The 18644-nt window shown below is 45.9% G+C and overlaps 2 protein-coding genes across 2 annotated transcripts in view; both read right to left on the bottom strand.

Moving 5' to 3' along the window:
• The window catches only part of IPPK (inositol 1,3,4,5,6-pentakisphosphate 2-kinase), a 40514-nt gene extending 27748 nt beyond the window's left edge, over positions 1-12766 (bottom strand). Inside the window, exons 1-3 of the mRNA XM_004684501.2 lie at positions 12607-12766; positions 6374-6421; positions 4561-4656 (exon numbers count right to left, since the gene is read on the bottom strand). Coding sequence (XP_004684558.1) covers positions 4561-4656; positions 6374-6421; positions 12607-12687 — 225 coding nt within the window. The 5' untranslated portion in view covers positions 12688-12766. The remainder of the gene's footprint in view (positions 1-4560; positions 4657-6373; positions 6422-12606) is intronic.
• Positions 12767-15605: 2839 nt separating this feature from the next.
• Positions 15606-18644, bottom strand: part of BICD2 (bicaudal D homolog 2 (Drosophila)) — a 45888-nt gene continuing 42849 nt past the window's right edge. Inside the window, exon 8 of the mRNA XM_012726512.1 lies at positions 15606-15654. Coding sequence (XP_012581966.1) covers positions 15643-15654 — 12 coding nt within the window. The 3' untranslated portion in view covers positions 15606-15642. The remainder of the gene's footprint in view (positions 15655-18644) is intronic.

Here is an 18644-nt window from a genome sequence, read left to right as displayed (position 1 = left end):
TCTGTCTCGGGTGAATCCTCTCACCCTCCGCATCTCTGGCCTGTACCCCAGTTCTGTACGAATAAATAAATAAATCTTTAAAAAAAAAAATAGTGAATTGTGTACATTTTACCACAATAAGAAAACATTCATTGAATTTTTAGATAAAGTGCACTATTTTAAAGGGGCCAGGCCAAAGATATTAATGGTTCCCATGCACTGAATGACAGGTCTCAGAACAGCAATCCACAGCAATGTCACCGCAGAAAGTGTCAAGCGATCCTCACATGCTCCTCCTATCAGTCCCTGGGTAGCAAGGTGGGCCCATGGCAGTGAATACCTACATAAACATCTTTACCAGGTGCACCTATAGGCCCCCTGCAGGCTACACACCCCCCAAGACATGGCTGGAAACCAAGACTTTGATCCAACAGGAGTTTCTGATGAAATGTTGTGTTCCCATTGGCCTCACAACTCGGTGTACTATGGTAGAAAACAACATGTAGTTTCTCTCTCCTTTGCTATTTCTTTACACTTTTCCAAAATAAAAATTTTTATTTATGCCACACTGCTTACCATCCAACCCATGTTTCTAAGGTGGCAGGTTTCTGACTTCTGAAGTCCCAAGGGCTGTGAGACATCTGCTTAAAAGATAATGCTGGGGCCCTCCCTGGTGGCACAGCGGGTTGAAGCACAGCACTGAGAATCTGAAGCCGCTTCCACATGAGTTCAATTCCCGCCTGCCCCGGAGGTGACCACATGGCGTGGCAGACCTCTCCTGACCCGCCCACTGCTCCCCTCAGCAATGTACTTCCTCGATCTGCCTGTTCTGTTCCCCGCTCTGTCTCTGGTGAAGCCTCTCGCCGCCCCTAGCCTCTGGCCTGTACCCCAGTTCTGTGTGCACAAATAAATAAATCTTTAAAAAAAAAAAAAAAAAGATAATGCTGGGACTCCATCCAACTCTGGGCCCATAATGGCACGCGGCTGCCTATCCTACAGACATGCTTCTGCTGAAGGCCATGGTTTAATTTGCTTCCCAAGAGGCTGTACCACCTTAACTTATGACTTGTCATTTACCCTAAATATGCTATAAACTAACTTAGTTTGGTAACTAAGGTGAGTGACTAAAAAATTAGTTCTGAATTAGATAAGGTGAAACAATGAAGGAGTTGGAGATGTAAAAATTCAAACTGGGATCAGTCACAAAAATCTAGTTCTCAATCTAAAGAAACAGAAAGGCCCTCCCTAGTGGCATAACGGGTTAAAGTGCACCACTATAAAGCAATCCACAGTCACTGCTGCATGAATTCGATCCCCGGCCAGGGAAGTGGCCCACATGGCATGGCAGACCTCTCCTGACCTGCCCGCTGCTCCCCTCAGTACTTGTCAATCTGCCTGTGCTGCTCCCCACTCTCTATGATGAATCTTCTCATCCCGCCCCCACACCTCTGGCCTATACCCCAGCCCTTGTATGCATAAATAAATCTTTAAAAAAAAAAAAAAAGAAACAAAGTAAGAAGCTTCCTGGTTGTACAAGAGGTTAGTCTCAGCACTATGAAGCTATTGGCAGCCACTGAAGCACAAATTTGACCCCTGGCCAAGAAGTTGACCCACATGGCATGACAGACCTCTCCTGTCTCGCCCACTGATCCCCTGAGCAGTGTATATCTATCAATTTGCCTGTTCTGCTTCCCACTCTGTCTCTGGTGAATCTACTCACTCCTTGCACATTGGCCTACACCCCAGCTTCTGTATGCTTAAATAAATAAATCTTTAAAAAGAGCAATAGAGGCCCTCCCTGGTGGCGCAGTGGAAGCAGGGCACAGTGGAAGCGCAGCACTGCAACGCTTCAGTGCGAGTTCGATCCCCAGTCCCGGAAGTGACCCACATGGTATGGCAGACCACTGCTGCATCGCCCACTGCTCCCCTCAGCAGTGTATTTGCCTGCTCTGCTCCCCGCTCTGTCTCTGGTGAATCCTCTCACCACCCTTGTACTTCTGTCCTATACCTCAGTCCTGTATGCATAAATAAATCTTAAAAGAAAAAAAAGTACAAAGGCTCAGTTGGCAGATAATACATCTGTGCAAGAAAGATAAAGTGCATCAAGATCCTCTCTCAAAAAAGGCATTATCACAAAGACAAAGCTGGGAGGTGCTGGTAAGCACGTCTCAGTCCACGTATAGTGAAGAGTCCCAACTTGCACCCTCTGGGAGAAGCTTTGGTCACAGCAGGAGTCACTAATGTGAAGACAGAAATATGGAGAGGAGCAGACAGGATCAATTCCAAATCCAGGGGCCCCACAACTAGACAGAGCATGTGCTAACTACCCAGCTAAGTCCACAATGACCAACAATTTTAAATTGCTGAGTTTATGTACATTCTAATTGTATTCTAAGTCAAAATAAAATGTTTATAGTCAGCATCTTTCTTAGCAACCCTTGATTCAGACACTGCCTGATTGATGGATCACTCCTGCAGAACCTTTGGAGGGCAGACATAATATTCTAAATATACTAAACTTAAAGTATACTAAACTTAAGAAGATTCCTCTTGCTTAAGTGTGACTTGGAGCTGGTATAGATGCCCAGAGGCGTGGCCACACCAATTTCCTCAAAGGCACAGGCATGGCTACGGAGAGGACAAAGGCCACCAACCTGGATGGACCAAGCAGACAAGCAAAACACCCACTGTCTTCCAGAAGCTCTCTTGGAAAAACAAGATGGCCTCACTAAGCACCTACTGTGAGCTAGCTAATGCTTCCATGGAGTAAAGTTCAAATATGAAGCAAAGACTGCTCTGATACTGTCCAACCTCTAGCGGATCAGGTCCAAGGTGGGTGGTAAAACTACTAAAATATCTAAGTCTCATCTACTTTGGTACTTACATGGCAAATGCCTACAAGAACAAGGAGATGAGACTCTTCCCTGTTCCTAACCTTCCAGCTTCCATAGAGACAGGATCAGACTAGTTTCTGACCAGTCAAGCAGTGTGGCTGTGAAGGGTATGTCTATCACTGTCATCTTGGAGCTGGCCTTGACCCAGGACACACAAGAGAAAATGCTCTAGAAGGCCCCAATTCATGTCACGAATCAGAGAAAACACCATCTTTACTCATTCTGCTTGTGCCTACTATGCTCTCATACCAGCCCTACTGGAGCCTCATTCGGTAGCCCAATTCCCACCATGCCAGGTTGAGTGGTACCAACCCGGTGATATGCAGGCTCTATCTCACCCTGGCGGATCTCTTCACACAGAAGAGGAATGTCAATAGCCAGCAACCTCAGAACGTGACCTTCCTCTCTCATCAGCACTGGCCTTTATGCATAGTGGCCAGGCCTAGATGCAGGCAGCGCCCAACACAGGCAGCTCAGAAGAACAGGAGTGCAAGAGCTCTCAGACAGCAGATTTGGAATTTGCACAGTTCATCTGCGCATCTGGGGGGCCTCACTGGTTATGGTGCCAGCACCCAGGATGTCAGCCATGACATGCCCTGTAATTCCACACTGCCTGGGGCTGACCCATGAAACCACCAGCACGTGATGGAAAAATGGACACAATTCCAGGCAGGCTCTCTCAGGGCTGTCTCAGGATTCAGAGGATTGCAGTCTTGCTGAGGCCCATTCCAGCTACTCCACTTGGTCAGCTCCATGGCTGGGTCACCTTGGAAGAGGGCCAGAGTCCACAATGGACTCCACCATCACCCTCCCCAGTACTACCTAGTATGTCAAAGAACCCTCTTTGGAGGACACTTGACTGCCAGGGCTCTTTAAATTCTATTTATCAGGCAGTCCACAAGCTTCAAAAAAGCTTCCAATGAACCTCCTTATCATTTTCCTCAGGATGAACACAAGTTGCTGGGATTTGCAAACTAGAGGCAGTGTTCTCAGTCAGAATGGCAAGCCTATTAATCTGTTCACAACTCTGATGTAAGTAGCACAAGCAGAGACAGAAGAGAGGCTGTCCCAGGCCAGGGTCCACCTGCTCTGAGGATCACCACGATTGCAGAGTCCCTGTGGCTTCCTACATGGCCCCTTCTTTGCAGTTTGAACAGTGGACCTCACCTGTAACAGACATTCCTCTTGGTTCCACGAGAAGGGAAAAGCCAGCAACACAGAACAGCCACCAGGCAGGGAGAGCCCACTGCCCACATGGGCCATTAGCTCAGTTCTTCCAGAAGGCCCAGGCACACTTCCTGATGTGGGGTAATCTATTCTCTAGAACTTGCCTCAACTGCGCTCACCAATTAGAGGGTGAGAATGACACTCCAGCTTCAGTTATCTGCCTGGACCTCTCTAGACAGTCCTCACCAAGCGTGATGGCTCTGGGGGTCAAAGAGGTAGACAACTGGGGTCCCAGCATGCAGGGCTCTCATCCATTTCTTTGACTCTGGTGCTTCTCAGCTGGAAGATGGGCTAAGCCTATCTGCTGTGCTCCCTCCACATTGCAGCAAAGATGATCCTGGAAACTATAACTACACAAGGCATTGTCATTAAGTACGCATTCCAAACTATAATTGAGAAGCTGGTTATTGCTGACACAGAACACAACCCTGATTAGACTACATATACAGAAGTCACTTACCCCACAATGAACATAGTCCTCCCCCAAAAACTCTTTCATGACATTTTTGCCAAAGTCCACTATGTTCTGCAGGTGCTGAAATGTTTCTTCTGAGGTCTACAAAAGACAAGCACAGAAAGACTCAGGGATGGGGTAGCTGAGGGAGCGGATCTGCTGCCACAACAGAAGCTGGTGGCCCTAGTCTCAGAGGTTGGTGAGCCTCACCACAGAGCCTGACCCCTGGAGAAGTATGGCCCCTGAAGTCCCCAGATTCACTTCTGCACTTTAATCCAGGTCCCCATGTGATTTTACAACCCCATTTGCTCTGCCACCCCCTCCCCACCTCTGAACAACAGCTTGTGCATACCTTCTGAGAAATCTGATTTTGACCATCTCTCTTATCTAAAAACCACCAGGTAGATTGTATTTTTCAGCCTCTAACTATAGAATAAACTACTTTCTCCCTAGTCCAAGGCTCTTGCAGAGCAGAAAGGCTGTGGGACTCTGGAGAGAAGGGAAGCTGGTCTGTCTCTCAGCCTGACCCAAAGTGAAGAGCCAAAGAGTTGGTGGTAGACATCTCTCCAGTAGTCGGGGTACTTGATGGTCCTGGGGAAGAGTAGGATAACAGTGGCAGAAGGCCCCAGAAACTTTGAGTGGTCAATCAATTGTAGCACAAGCTGACTAAAAGCTCTTTTTCTCAACATAATTACCACGATTCCCCACCAACAATGTAGCTGGTAGCTCGCTACATCATATATGTGGCAAGTCAAGGCAAACTCCTGCCTTGGAGGACAGTGCCTCAAGAATCTAAACAGGAAGAGCTGACAGAGGCAATGTGAAGAACACTGAGTGTCCCCAAGCTTGTGCTCTGCAGACAGAGCAGGAAGCCAGGAAGCTGGGGGCAGCCAAGAGTTCTAATTTCTACTTAGAAGCTCAACACTAACAAGACACCCTGGCACTGCCCTTCAGCAGATGAGGCAAGAAACACCTCCTGCCTCCTCCCCACAGACATGTCCTCTGCACTGACCACTGTGTCCCCAGATGCCCCAACAGCCCCCTGCCCACTCCATGCTTTCTAAGACACTAACTCCTTATATGCCTACATCCCCAAAGTCAATCCACAGCCACCCCACCTCACATCCCTCTGGCTGTCCACGTAACTCAGATGTGACAGTATCTCCTACACCAACAGTCTGTGCCCAATTTTTACCCTACCCACTGCAGTCATGGCCAGCTCAGCTTTTTCTCCTTCTTAAGGTAAGAGCTGTACCTCCTTCCCCCTGCAGGGCTACAAAAGAGGAACAGTCATATCTCCCTGAGGCCACTGCAATTTAGATAAACTGAACAGTGATATCTCCCGCAAGGTCAGCCAGTGTATGGCACAACACTTTTTGAGGGCATCCAAGGGAATTTACTTGGACAACTCAGCAAACAGAAACCCAATGCTCTAGCAGAACACCCTGTTGTGGCTGGTAAAGCTGTCTACTGCAGTAGCAGACTTCACTTTCATAGATACAATCCTACAAAATGGGAAACTAAGGCCACAGGGTGTAAGGAAATCAGCACTGCAACGCTGACAGCTGATCATAGGATTCCCTGCCACAAGCAGGGTTTCTGAACTAGACAGGGACTCACCAACCACATGACGCACAGTGACCCCAATAGGTCAAAGTGCTGGGTGCAGCAGGAATGATGGCCCATCACTAACTGCAGAAAATGCTTGCATCATTTTTAAATTTCTGTGATTAACACGATACTTCTGGGTCAAGAAAAATAACCAAAGTTTTCTTAAATAATTGCTTTAGTTACTAAGTGGTAAACCTGACAATCTTACCTTCTTCCTATTTGGAGGAAACTTCAGAAAACGTAGCACCACACAACGCTATTGGAAACAAAGCAGAGACTGATTAGCAACTGCCCAAAGTCCAGGAAGGGTAAGTGGCTGTGGAGTAGCTGGCTGGGACACCCATGCTCCAGGAAGGGGAGGCCAGCACGAGTCACACCCAAGGACACAGTAGAGTCAGAGGGAAAGCAGGAAAAACTATGCCCTCTGCCCTGGCCAACCCATTGCCAGGAATTTATCTTAAAAGATTTATTAAGGATGTACAAATGATCTTACCAGCTACAGTTAAGACTTGTGTGTAATTCCAAACAATGGGATGGGAAGTACAATGCAACATGGAATACATTCTGGAACATGGAATATGTGCCACCAATTATAAGAAAACAAGGACAATGGACATTTATATGCACCGAGGTACAGCCTATGCTCTACTGAAAATGAAACAGCTACGGAGTAGTGCTTACAGAATGAACCCCTGTTCATACACGTTGACTACAAACACAGACAAGTGACATGTGGGTATAATTATACTTGCATAAGGTTCAAAACTGAGTCAGTTTTAAAAAAAAAACAACTCTTAAACAAGCATAGCATTTGAGACAGCACCCTCCAAAGAAATAGCTTGGAGGCAGGAGTAGTCCTAGTAATGGAGAGTAATTCTGACTGGAAGAGTTCCACTCCTGGAGGAAGATGAAACTCTAGGCAGAATGAGATTGGGAAGTCACACCTACTAGAGAGCTCTGAGAGTTAGGATGTGAGACTCCAACCACAGACAGAAGACAAAGACATGTTAGTCCCAGAGCCACCCATACAGATCTGCACTGGGGTAGCTACATGGATTTCCCATCATGAAGCCTGGTAAACCCCAGGATGCCCCCAGCCCAAATAGATCTTTCCAGCTGTGAAGGAAATAACTATTTTCCCTCTAAAACCAAATGTCTAATGTCTAAGATCAAATGCTAAGGTAGTGGAAAGGACATGGCTGAGGGACTAAGTGTTTCTGCAGTCCTGGGGTCAGGCCCCTTTTCTGTCCTTGATAACAGATGTATAGAGCACCTGTTCACACCCTGAACAATGTATGAGAACAAAGGATTTTTTAAAATATTATCAGAATTATTTTTTTAAAGATTTACTTATTTATGCATACAGAACTGGGGTACAGGCCAGAGGTGCAAGGGCAATAAAAGGATTCACCAGAGACAGAGTGGGGAGCAGAATAAGCAGATTGGCGAAATACACTGCTGAGGGGAGCAGCAGGTGAGAGAGGAGAGATCTGCTGTGCCATGTGGATCGCCTCTGGGGCCAGGGATCGAACACACACTGAAGCGACTGTGGCTAGCTTGCAGTGTTGTGCTTTAACCCACTATGCCACCAGGGAGGGCCCAAGAACAAAAGATTTTAACAAGTTGAACACATACAAACACATCAGCACATCACACAACCTCAAAATGAGGGGAGTTAACTGGGTGTGACATCACTTAGAGCACTGTGCTTTGGAGAGTCCCAGGCCCATGCCAAGGACATGGACAGGCACAACCCTCAGGCCCCTCTGAGAAACTGGATCGCCTCTGAGAACCACTCAAGTGGTCAAACATTCAACAAACCTGCTCATTATCACTCTCAAAGCACAAAAAAGGAACTTTAGTCACTAAAGGATCGATGGCCTTAAAGAAAGGGGTTAAATGTTGATGTGCATGTGCACGTTTCTACAGATTCTACATATTTTTGTTGTAAGCTTCTATGAAAAAGCAATAATGAAAACAGGCAATATTCGTGACTAGCGAACAAAAGAACATACTGCAAGTAAATGCAGTGTTAAATAATAATCGAAAACCACATAAGATAATACATTAAAAGTGACACCTGCCTCCCATCCCTGCCAAGAAAGACTGAAGGAGTGAACTTATGGGCATTAATCAGTGTCTCACACCACAGCTAGCCTGCAAGAAGACAGTCCCAGACTGAATCTCCTGCAGAGGGAGAGGTGAACCAGGAAGGGGCTCAAAGAAACCCCAAGAAGGTATAGATCAGGCAACTTTTGAGAGAAAGGAAGACAGACAAATATAACAGAAGGAATCACTTATTAGATGCAGTCCAAGACTTCCTTAAATGGCACAGCCTGTCAGGGAAGATGAGGCACCACCCAAGAAAGCCTTTCTCAACAAACAGTGGGTAAGAGGGGGACAAAAGTGGACAGGATGCCTCAGAGAAATGGACATCCAGCAGGTGAGAAGTGGAATCACAAGATGTCTCATCAAGGGAGCCAAGGCTATTCAGGGAGACCACACAGAAGTAACAGTTTACAGGTAAGGACAGCGGTGCCTGGGATGGCAACACACTTTTCTTCCCCAGTTCCCACTGCCCCATCTGGACCCCCATCTGGACCCCCAGCTGTCTCTAGACTGAAATGAAAACAAATTCATGCTCTGAGGCAGGGGACGGGATGGAGGAAGTGTAAGCCCAGTAACATTTGAGAACAGGACACTCAGGTGGTTCCTAAGGATCAAAAACCTGCCAGCCAGACAAGCAGAGTTCTAAAGACAAACCACAAAGCACAGAAACACAGTGAGTGTCCTGAGCAGCATGCACAGGTCTGCAGGGACCTCAAGGCCTCCCAAACACCCCAGGCCACATGATGGCTCCAAGCAGATGTACAGACACACTCATCCTACTGCAGCAGCACACCCAGCCTTCTTGGTGTCCCATCTCCCAGCAGACAGAAGTAAACAGGGCCACTGCTGTCCTGAGCGAGCTCTGAGAAAAAGGAGTCCTGGATGGGGAGCAGTCACGCCACCCAGAAGGCCAGGCCTGGACAAACAGCATCTCAAACACTAAGAAGGCGGCGCTTCGCACTTGACAAGGCCCAGCCCAGTCATAGGGCTGGAAATCACCAAGGGGAATACGGTTTGAAAATAACAAATCCTAACTGTAGAGCTGCCATTCAATTGCAGATAATTCCAGGAATAAACAAAGACAGGCAAACACATAGCTCTCTGTGAGGCTCCATGAGCTCACCCAAGACAGAAGTCACAGCAGCTCACCAACTTGGAAGATTACCTTTAAAAATCTCAAATACAAAATAAATTACTTGTTTTTTTATAAAAAGGCAACTAAAACTTAAGTTTCTAAACTACAATCAGGATAAAATTCAAAAAGTGGGTGGCCTAGACTTGGGAATATGCCATATTCCAAAAAAAAAAATCTAGAATGTAATACTTATTTGCAACATCTTCATTAAGAAGAATGACATATAAACCAGAAATCCTACAGCACAAGATGAGAAAACACCAGACAACACTTGAAACTACCTTTTCATGAACCAGAACATCATATCACAGAAAGGGACCAGAATCTTAGGCTACAAAACCTGAAAGATCAGAATAAGCACTTCCTCCATGCTCTCAATAAAGGTTCTTTTGACAGAGGACTTTTACACGACCTCTGTCAAAAAGGAAAAAGTCACAACTGCTCAGTGTAATGCAGGGTATAGCAAGTGGGCACCCTGCACCCTGTGCCCAGAGAGGGCTAGCTGCCCTGCCTGCCCCATCCACTCCCTCCACTAAAGGCACTTAAGAGATCAAATGACAAACCAGACTTAGAGTGACCTTCACAGGACAGGATGCTGAACCTAAGCCAACAAGACATAAGAAGGTGAGGAAAGCGCCCCATAGGAGACAAAGCCAACTCAGCAGCCTCAGTTTCAGTGACCATAGCTCAGCTTGAGCAGTAGGTATGCTGTAGCCACTGAACAAGTGACAGCATTGTCAGCTGAAGTAAGCAAAACATGTGCCATAGGGAAATGCCCATGCCCAAGACCCTTCCACAAGGTCAGTACCTGGGACTCCAGGTACCCACAAATCCCAAGCCAGGATAGCCCAGAGTACTGTGGCCTGTGCCTGGGAGAGGACTGACTGCGCCACTGTACCCAAGGTGCTGGGCACCAGGCTGAGTGATACAAACAGGCCATCTCCTTTGTGTGAAGGGGCTCGAGGGAAGCTGATGGTGACCTGTTGGGAATGGGCCTTTGTTAGGGTCTCATTGTCCTCTTACTGCCCAATCCTACCCCCTCCTGCTGCTGTATGTACTAAGCTCCCCTAGCTCCAGGTCCTGCTTTCTACAAGTCCAGAATTTTGGAAGCCTCCCCTGATCCACTAGTCCAGAAAAGATGTTACTCTGACTCAGTCTCTCTTATAGTGTTCCAGTGCAGGTACACTAGGCCTCAAAACAACAGAAGAGAGAACAAGCCTTTTAATTCTGGGAGTAAAGGATGCCTTCTCTAAAGAAAGAGACAAACTTGGAAAGGCCACTATTGTTCTCACTTGTCTCCTTTGTTCCATTCACACATATGCTCACATGGGCACACTGGGGCCCTGAAAAGCTGTGTACCAGGCTCTCTGCCCCTCCTCAGTTGCCCAGGCCCAAGAAGAACAAAGGTTTCTCCAGAAGCAAGGGACACTGTTCTCCCTTCACTAACTGCAAACATTTTTGTATAAGACTACTTGCAATAATTATCTTAAAGTTCAAATGATGAGCCAACAACCACCAAGCACGAATGAGCATAGCAGAACAAATTTACACTTAAAGAATGAGCACAGGTCCATGGAAGCCAGGAATTTGAAAGGGAAAAGAAACACACATTGAAGGGTGGATGGGGGGAACTGCCCTACAGGTGAACGCTCACTTGGAAAGCTGGTGGAAAAGACAGTGAAGGCTCTTCCTGAGTGTCCTTTACTCCAGTCTGGAGCTTACTCCTTCATTTGACACTATTTTGGAACTCAGTACATATACCTTACTAAAAGAATTCTTAAGTTTTATATAAAATGCGGACACACCATCCAGTCTTACTATTGGAAGGCAAGTATGTCTTTGAATGTATTCAGGGATTGCCAAAATAACCCAACAACAAATGTGACCCATAACAAACTTTACCTGACCTTGAAACACAAGGTAGCCAGCAGACTTCACAGAGGCCTCAGGACAGGCCTTGTCCATTATTAATGCAACTACAGATCTTAAGCAAAGTCTGCTGTCTCAGTTCTTTAATTTCTCAATTGTCCTAATGGATAACAAAGCCTAAAGGCAGTCAATAAAGGCCACCTGGTAGATTGCAGCTTACCTTAGAGCCAACCCAATGCACCCAACACTGGGAAAACAGAGCAGAGCCCATTCAAGGCCAGCACAAGCTGCCATACTCAGTCTTGGCTCTTAGCCTCTGAGTTCTCCTCTGAGATGGGCAGTTTGACTTCTTAGGCATAGCTTATCCACCTCCTGCCCATCTTCATCTTTGGAGCAGTTCCTCAAAGAGAATTCTGTTACTAGTTCCACTCTGCAAATGCAGAAAGGGGAGCCTCAGATAGACAGTGGTAAAATTAGGACTCCACCCAGTAAAGTGTAACTCCAACTCGATTACTCTTAACCCCTCACAATACCTATCATCTCCCTCACCTCCCCAGCCTACCATATTCCTGCCTAGTTGTATCAGACAGCAAAATATCAGAGACCTGTGCCCCTACACAAATTCACATGTTCGTCTTCCTGGATTCACCTCCTTGGGGGTCTTTATTAAACTTTCTGAAACTCTCACTCTCTCAATGAATTAAGAAAGGAAACTCTAAGTTCTAAAAGATTATGGAGAAGAACCTGTGAGCAATGCTCCATTATTATTAACAGCAGAAGTCAGAAGAGCAATCCCACGTGTATCACAAAGCTGAAATTGGTGTTTGGAGGTAACAATATGCCAGGAACTTCAATTCTCCCTCCAGGGCCGCTCTGGCCTTCCGCACTGGCTGAAGCTAACACGGGAGTCCTCACTACACAACCTCCGCCCAACGCGGCAGGGCAGCTGGAGGCGGCACGTCGTTGAGTTCGCACGTGGTACCGATCCAGTGAAAGGCCAGGTGCCGGTGGGGCACAGAAGCGACCCGGACAGAGGAGGCAGAATAATGCTCAGGGGACGAGGAAATAAATCACCCGGGGGGCGGGGAGGAGAGGGACGGGGAGGAGGGAAGTGGGGAACGTGGAACACAACCGGGTTGGGGGTTGGAGGAATGATGCTGGCAGGACGCGGAACCCATCCCAGTAGATAAAACCGGGAGATGAGGAACCTACCCAAGGGACAAGAAAGCGTGGGGCGTGGAACCAACCCAAGGGTGTGATGTGGGGCAAGCGGAACCGACCCCACGCAGGGTAAGGGCCCATGACCACGCCGACGGTCCGCTGCTCACCTGTGCGTGGGCCACCACCAGGCTCTTGTTGCCTTCGCCGTGGTATCCCCATTCATTCTCGTCCATCTTCTCTTCGTCCATCCCCCGATACGGCCCTCGCGCCTCGCGGGATAGCGAGCTGGTAGCCGCCAGTCCCGCCTGGGCACCAGCCGCCGCCGTCGGGGGAGGAGCGCCTGTCAGCCACCGCCTCCGCTCGACCCAGTGGCGGGGACTCGCAGACGCGGGTCGCCGGAAGCCACGCCCCCTATGGCTGCCATACTAGAACCGGGCAACTTCCGGGTTTTGCTCGCTTCTCTTCCATTTAACTACGGTGAATGATGGTTTGTTGGCCATCTTAGATAGTGGCAACGCGACTCATTTCCGGAGCGCGGTCTTGAGAACGGCAAGAGGGACTTCCGGTTCTTGGTGCCGGAAATGAGGCAAACAGGAGGGGTTGGCGTCTGCCCGGCCCCCGCAGTGATGTAGCTCGCCACCTGGGAGCTAGGCACCTTGAGACTATTGGTCTTAAGTGGGATCTGGGTATTAGACCCTAGGATGTATGAGGTATAGGAAAGGTGGCCACTCGGGCTTGAAGCGTTGGAAGTGGGGGACAGTCGGACTAGCCTGACGCGAAGCTGGAAGCTAAGCACCTCTAGCTGGAACCGCCACAAGGCACCTGTCCCTGACCCTCAGTTTTCTGTAGCATGGCATGTGACACACCTTTATGGGGTTAATAACACCGTTTACTCGTTACTTGACGCAGAATTAACCCAGCAGTCTCGTGAGGTAGAGAACTATACACTTTACAGGTGAGAAAACGTGGCCCAGAGAGGCGACTGGACTTCTTAGTGGTCTTTTTGTGTGAGGAGTGGGTTTCATCGAAATAGAGAAGCATCTTGAATATGAGGCTAGATGTTGGAATCCTACCATAGACATGTAATATTGGTGCGGCAGAGAGCAGATCTCTTCCCTTTTTCAAGCCATGGTTTATTCATTGATGAAGTGTGAATGACACCACCTGATTGTATTCCTGAGGATTAGTCTCAGAACCACGTTAAAATACAAGTGATTAGGGGGTTCCAAAAACTTTTGCCGGTGTGGTTTAAATTTTTCAACGTTGACCAAAAGGTACATTAAAACTGAAAGAACTTTTCATTTAAAAATAACAAATTACACTTTTTTAAAGTTAGCTATACTTTCAAAAATAGAAAAGAGTTACAGCTGTTTTACATTTTTGCACATCTCTTTAAAGTCTGGCTTTAGAGAAAACAGTTCTTTTTTTTATCTGCTTCTGCATTTCAACTGTTATATTGCTTTCACTGAAAGGTATGAAGACAATCCACCCTCATGTAGGTATGTGGTTCAACAAAAAGACCTTTAGGCCCCACTCTAAGAACAACTTAGAGCACTAGTAGGCATTGTGGGAAGGTCTTGGGAATACCAATGAAATGAAGCCAGCAAGGCAGGAAAATGAACTGTTAGCATTGAGCATCTCTTCTTCACCTGGAGCCTCCAAAGAATTGGCTCTGTTAGGAGGTTACTCAGTATCCTCCCAGGGGTGGTTAAGAAATGAGCTGTTCCTGCTCAACACTCCCAGAGCTAAGTAATCCCAGGGAGAAAGAGTCACTCACAGGCTCTTTGAGACCTTACTGGTCACAGGAAGTCCAGACCTTCCCCATACCCCCATAATGCCAGGGAACCTAAATATACCTGAGATTGAATTTCTCAGCATTCATGAAAGAATTGGAGTCAGATTACTAAATATTAAGATATTTCCTTAATGAAGCCTTGGTGGTACTAGAAATAGTGTCTCTTGTTTTTGTCTTTTTCTCCTAAGGACTATCTTATCCTGACATTGTTTAGAATTATTATAGTATGATGACAATGGAAAGATTAAATTGTGCTTTCATGGTTGTTTTTCAAGTCTGCACAGATAATACATTTGGAATGGGCTGTGCCCATTTCACCCCCCACTAGGTATATCACTGACTACAGGCAAAAGGACAGGTGCTTTGGAAGAATTACAATGAGGTAACTAGGGAAAACATCCGCAGGGACTAGAAGAAAAGAAGGAAGTACTGTAAAAGAAATACGTGAGCAAAAAAAAAAAAAGGACAGACAGACGTCAGCAAAGTATGGGTGAAAGGACAGCTTTGTCAGTTTGTTGTTCCCTGGAGCTATACCCCTCATTATAATACCAGCCTACTTTTTTAGGGAAAGTGCCTGTCCTTTCATCAACCCATGTAATCTGACTTCAATTAACTCAATTTCTAATATCAAATCGAGACCTATGACCACAGCCTTGGTCAAAATTATGTTCGTTTGGAATTATATCAACTCATTGATTAGTTCTGAAGGCAAAGGGAGATGATCCAAGTTAGTCCATTAGTGTAACTCCTTTCACTGTGTTGATATGATTAAGGGGAACATCATCCTCAGCTGGGTGACTGAAACGCTTGGAGGTCTTCACATGCTGTGAAGAGTCATCCAGGCACCTCAAATGGTGGCCACCAAGGGAGACAGTTAACAAATGGCAAGGAAGGGTTATGGAGCCAGCCATCAAGTACCACTTGGTCACATTTCAGTTTCAGTGCCAGCTAATTCCATCTTTTGCTTAAACAATTTGAGCTGGATTCTTTTCATTCACAACCTAAAGTTTAAATGAATAACTGGATATAGTGGGATAGGCCCATCACCTCCTCAGTTAGTGACTAGAAGTACTGAAGCAGAAGCCAAGACCATCACTGGACTCCTGTACAAGGAGTTTGACTAAATGCTTTCTGTTCCACATCTCTGTCCCAGCTAGATTCCAACTTTACTAATTATTATCTCCTTTTGCATTAAAAAAAATGTAGAGAGAAGGAAGGGTAGAAAAAAGAAAGGATGAAAGAAAAATTAGAACATCTTCTAACCACATTAAAAAACCATCCAGAGGAACCTCCCTAGTGGCACAAGGGGTTAATGCACAACACCATGAAGCTAGCCACTGCTGCTTCCGCAAGAGTTCCAGTCCCTGGCCAGGAAGGTGACTCACATGGCACAGTATACCTCTTCCAACTATATGACACTCTGAAAAAGACAATGGACAAAAGGAGAAGTGGGGAAGTGGGGAGAGAAGGTAACAGATACAGTGAAAAGATCAGTGGTTGCCCAGAATTGAAGGGGATTTTTTTTAAAAGATTTATTCATTTATTCATACAGAACTGGGGTATAGGCCAGAGATGCGGAGGGTGAGAGGATTCACCAGAGACAGAGTGGGGTACAGAACAGGCAGATCGACGAAGCACACTGCTGAGGGGAGCAGCGGGCGGGTCAGGAGAGGTCTGCCACGCCATGTGGATCTCCTCCGGGGCAGGTGGGGATTGAACTCATGGGGAAGTGGCTTAAGCTTCTTAGTGCTGTGCTTTAACCCGTTGCACCACCAGGGAGGGCCTGAAGGGGATTTTTTAAGGTGGTGAAAATGCTCTTTGTGATACTAATGTTGCATACACAGCATAATGTATTTGTCCAAAGCTAAAGATGTACTACACCAAGAGTGAACCCTAATGCAAACCAGACTATGGATGATGACAACGTATTGTAGGTTCATCAATTGTAACAAAAAATAAGTCAGGTATGGCATGTTAATAATGGGTGTTTAAGGTTTTATTGAGGATCCCATAGATGTCATGACTCATTTCCTATTGCTTTCAGAATTTTCTTTCAACAGTTTGTAATGTGTCTCAGTATAGGTCTTTATATGCGTGTTTCTCAATAAATTGACGTGATTTTAACCACTATTTCTTTAATATTCTCTCTGCTAATTTTCTTTCTTATCCCCTTAAGACTCAGCAGTGAGTATGTTGGTCACTTTGATGGTGTTCTGCACAGCCCTTAGGCGCTGTTCACTTTTTTCTTTGTTCCTCAGTCTCAATAATTTCAGTCCTATTTTCAAGTTTGCTGATTCTTTCTCCTTCATACTCAAATTTACCATTGAATCCCTCTAGTAAATTCCTCACCTCACTTATTACACTTTTAGTTCTAGAATTTCATTTGTTTTATTTTAGACTTCCATAATTCATGTTTTTCTCATATCCAAAATACAATCATAACTGCCTCGAAGTTTTAGCTCATTCCTATATTAATTCTAAGACCTAAATCTCATCTAAATCTCACCTAAACGTAGTGTGGGTGAGACTTGTTATGATTCATCCTAAAGCAATATTCGCCTCATTCTATAAACCTGTGGAACCAGAAAAGTTATTTGCTTTCAAAACACAGTGATGGGGCAGGCATAAATTGACATTCCCATTCCAAAGAGGATAAATTAGAAAGGACTTAAAGGTACAAAATAACTTCAAAATCTAGCAGGGAAAATCCTATTAGATTTTAAGGATTTTGGTTTGATGTCCTGTCATTCAGGCCCCCTCTGGTGGTGACACTCCATTCTGGACCCACCCAGATGATAGCCCCACCCCAAAGTCCTGGACAAAAGCTATTTAGCTTATTGAAACCCAACAGGTGGCCCCACCCTCTGAAACCAAGAGGTGGCTGTTTCTTACATTTCTCCAGCCTCTAGGTCTGTGCCCTCTAGGACTGTGGTAGGACTGACAGCCCTGCCAACCTCTGAATTGCCTTTTGAGTCATTCTTGACTTTTCTTCAAGGACAATGCACATTTGCCTTTAGACAGCTCTATTATCCCACTACCCTATATTCCAGAATCTAGCAGCCTTTCTTCATTTTGTCTGGTCTTTGATTCCATAGTCAAAGCTGCAGTTTCTGCTGTTAAAATCCCATCACACACACACACACACAAAAAAAAAAAAATCCCATCACTATTTCTGACTTCTGCTGAGGTGATATTTGCATGAGTCGCTGCTGTAACATCTTTAGCAAATGATGTTGAGCTACATCCTGGATTTTCTTCAGAACATCTATTCTTATTTTTTTCTAACATGGACAGACTGAAAATGCCAAATCTTCAAGTTTTGGTTCCTTTTCATTTAACAATTTTCCATTTATTTCCCTCTTTTTTGCATCTTACTGTAAGTAGCAAGGAGAGACCTCACTGGGCTTCAACAGTTTACTTTGAAATCTCAAGCTAGGGCCCTCCCTGGTGGCACAACAGGTTAAAGCACAGCACCTTTCAGCGTCACTGCAGTACAAGTTTGATTCCAGGCTAGCGAGCTGACCCACAAGGCATGGCAGACCTCTCCTGTCCCTTCGGCTGCTCCCCTCAGCAGTGTATTTTAGTCAATCTACCTGTTCTTCTCCCCACTCTGTCTCTAGTGAATACTCTCACCCCCTGTACCTCTGGCCTGTACCCCAGTTATTGTATGCATAATAAATCTTAAAAAAAAAAATAGGGTAAGATATCTCAAGTTAAATACCAAATTCAGCATTTAAATGCTCTACCTGCCAGAAAGCACTACCTGACCAGACCCTTTGTCACTTCATAGAAAGGATCAGCATCCTCCCACTTAACAGTAACACATCCCTTATTCCCACTTGAAGCCTGTCATGTTAGAGATAATCAGACTGTAATATAGTCAAGAAACTATTGATATTTATTGAAGAATAAACATGAGTCAGGTCCACAACCAAAGGGGCAGTTTCAAGCTCTGTCCCACTAGAGTGGAACTTAGGGACGGTTCAAGCAGGGGGCATGGCCTGAGCTGAGGTAATCTGAAAACCGGTTGAATATCTTCTAAGTAAATAATGCAGTGTGAAGTCCTTGTAATAATCAAAACATGGCCTTGCTGTTTCTTTCCTAAATATTGATAAGGCTAGAGTGTCACTGTTCTTTTTAGTCATAGGTAAGGAGAAATCAGTGCGTGGGTGTCTTTTCACAGTCACCAACAGGGAGTTGAGTCTGGCTGCTGCCTTACCACCTAAAAGTGGCAACATGGCAGCTGAGAAACAAGATGGGTTCTATGACTCAAAATACATTTCACAAGCCTCACCAGGAGCACCTTTAATGTCAGTATTTCTACCAAAAGTCTCTCCAAGGTGGCCCTCCCTGGTGGCGCAGCGGGTTAAAGCACAGCACAAAGTAGCTTAAGCCACTTCTGCATGAGTT

The sequence above is a fragment of the Condylura cristata genome, unplaced genomic scaffold (assembly GCF_000260355.1).
Source record: "Condylura cristata isolate star-nosed mole 26May11 unplaced genomic scaffold, ConCri1.0 scaffold00017, whole genome shotgun sequence".
NCBI lineage: Eukaryota > Metazoa > Chordata > Mammalia > Eulipotyphla > Talpidae > Condylura > Condylura cristata.
Note: the sequence above shows the minus strand (reverse complement) of the source record. Positions and strands in the feature narration are given on the sequence as shown.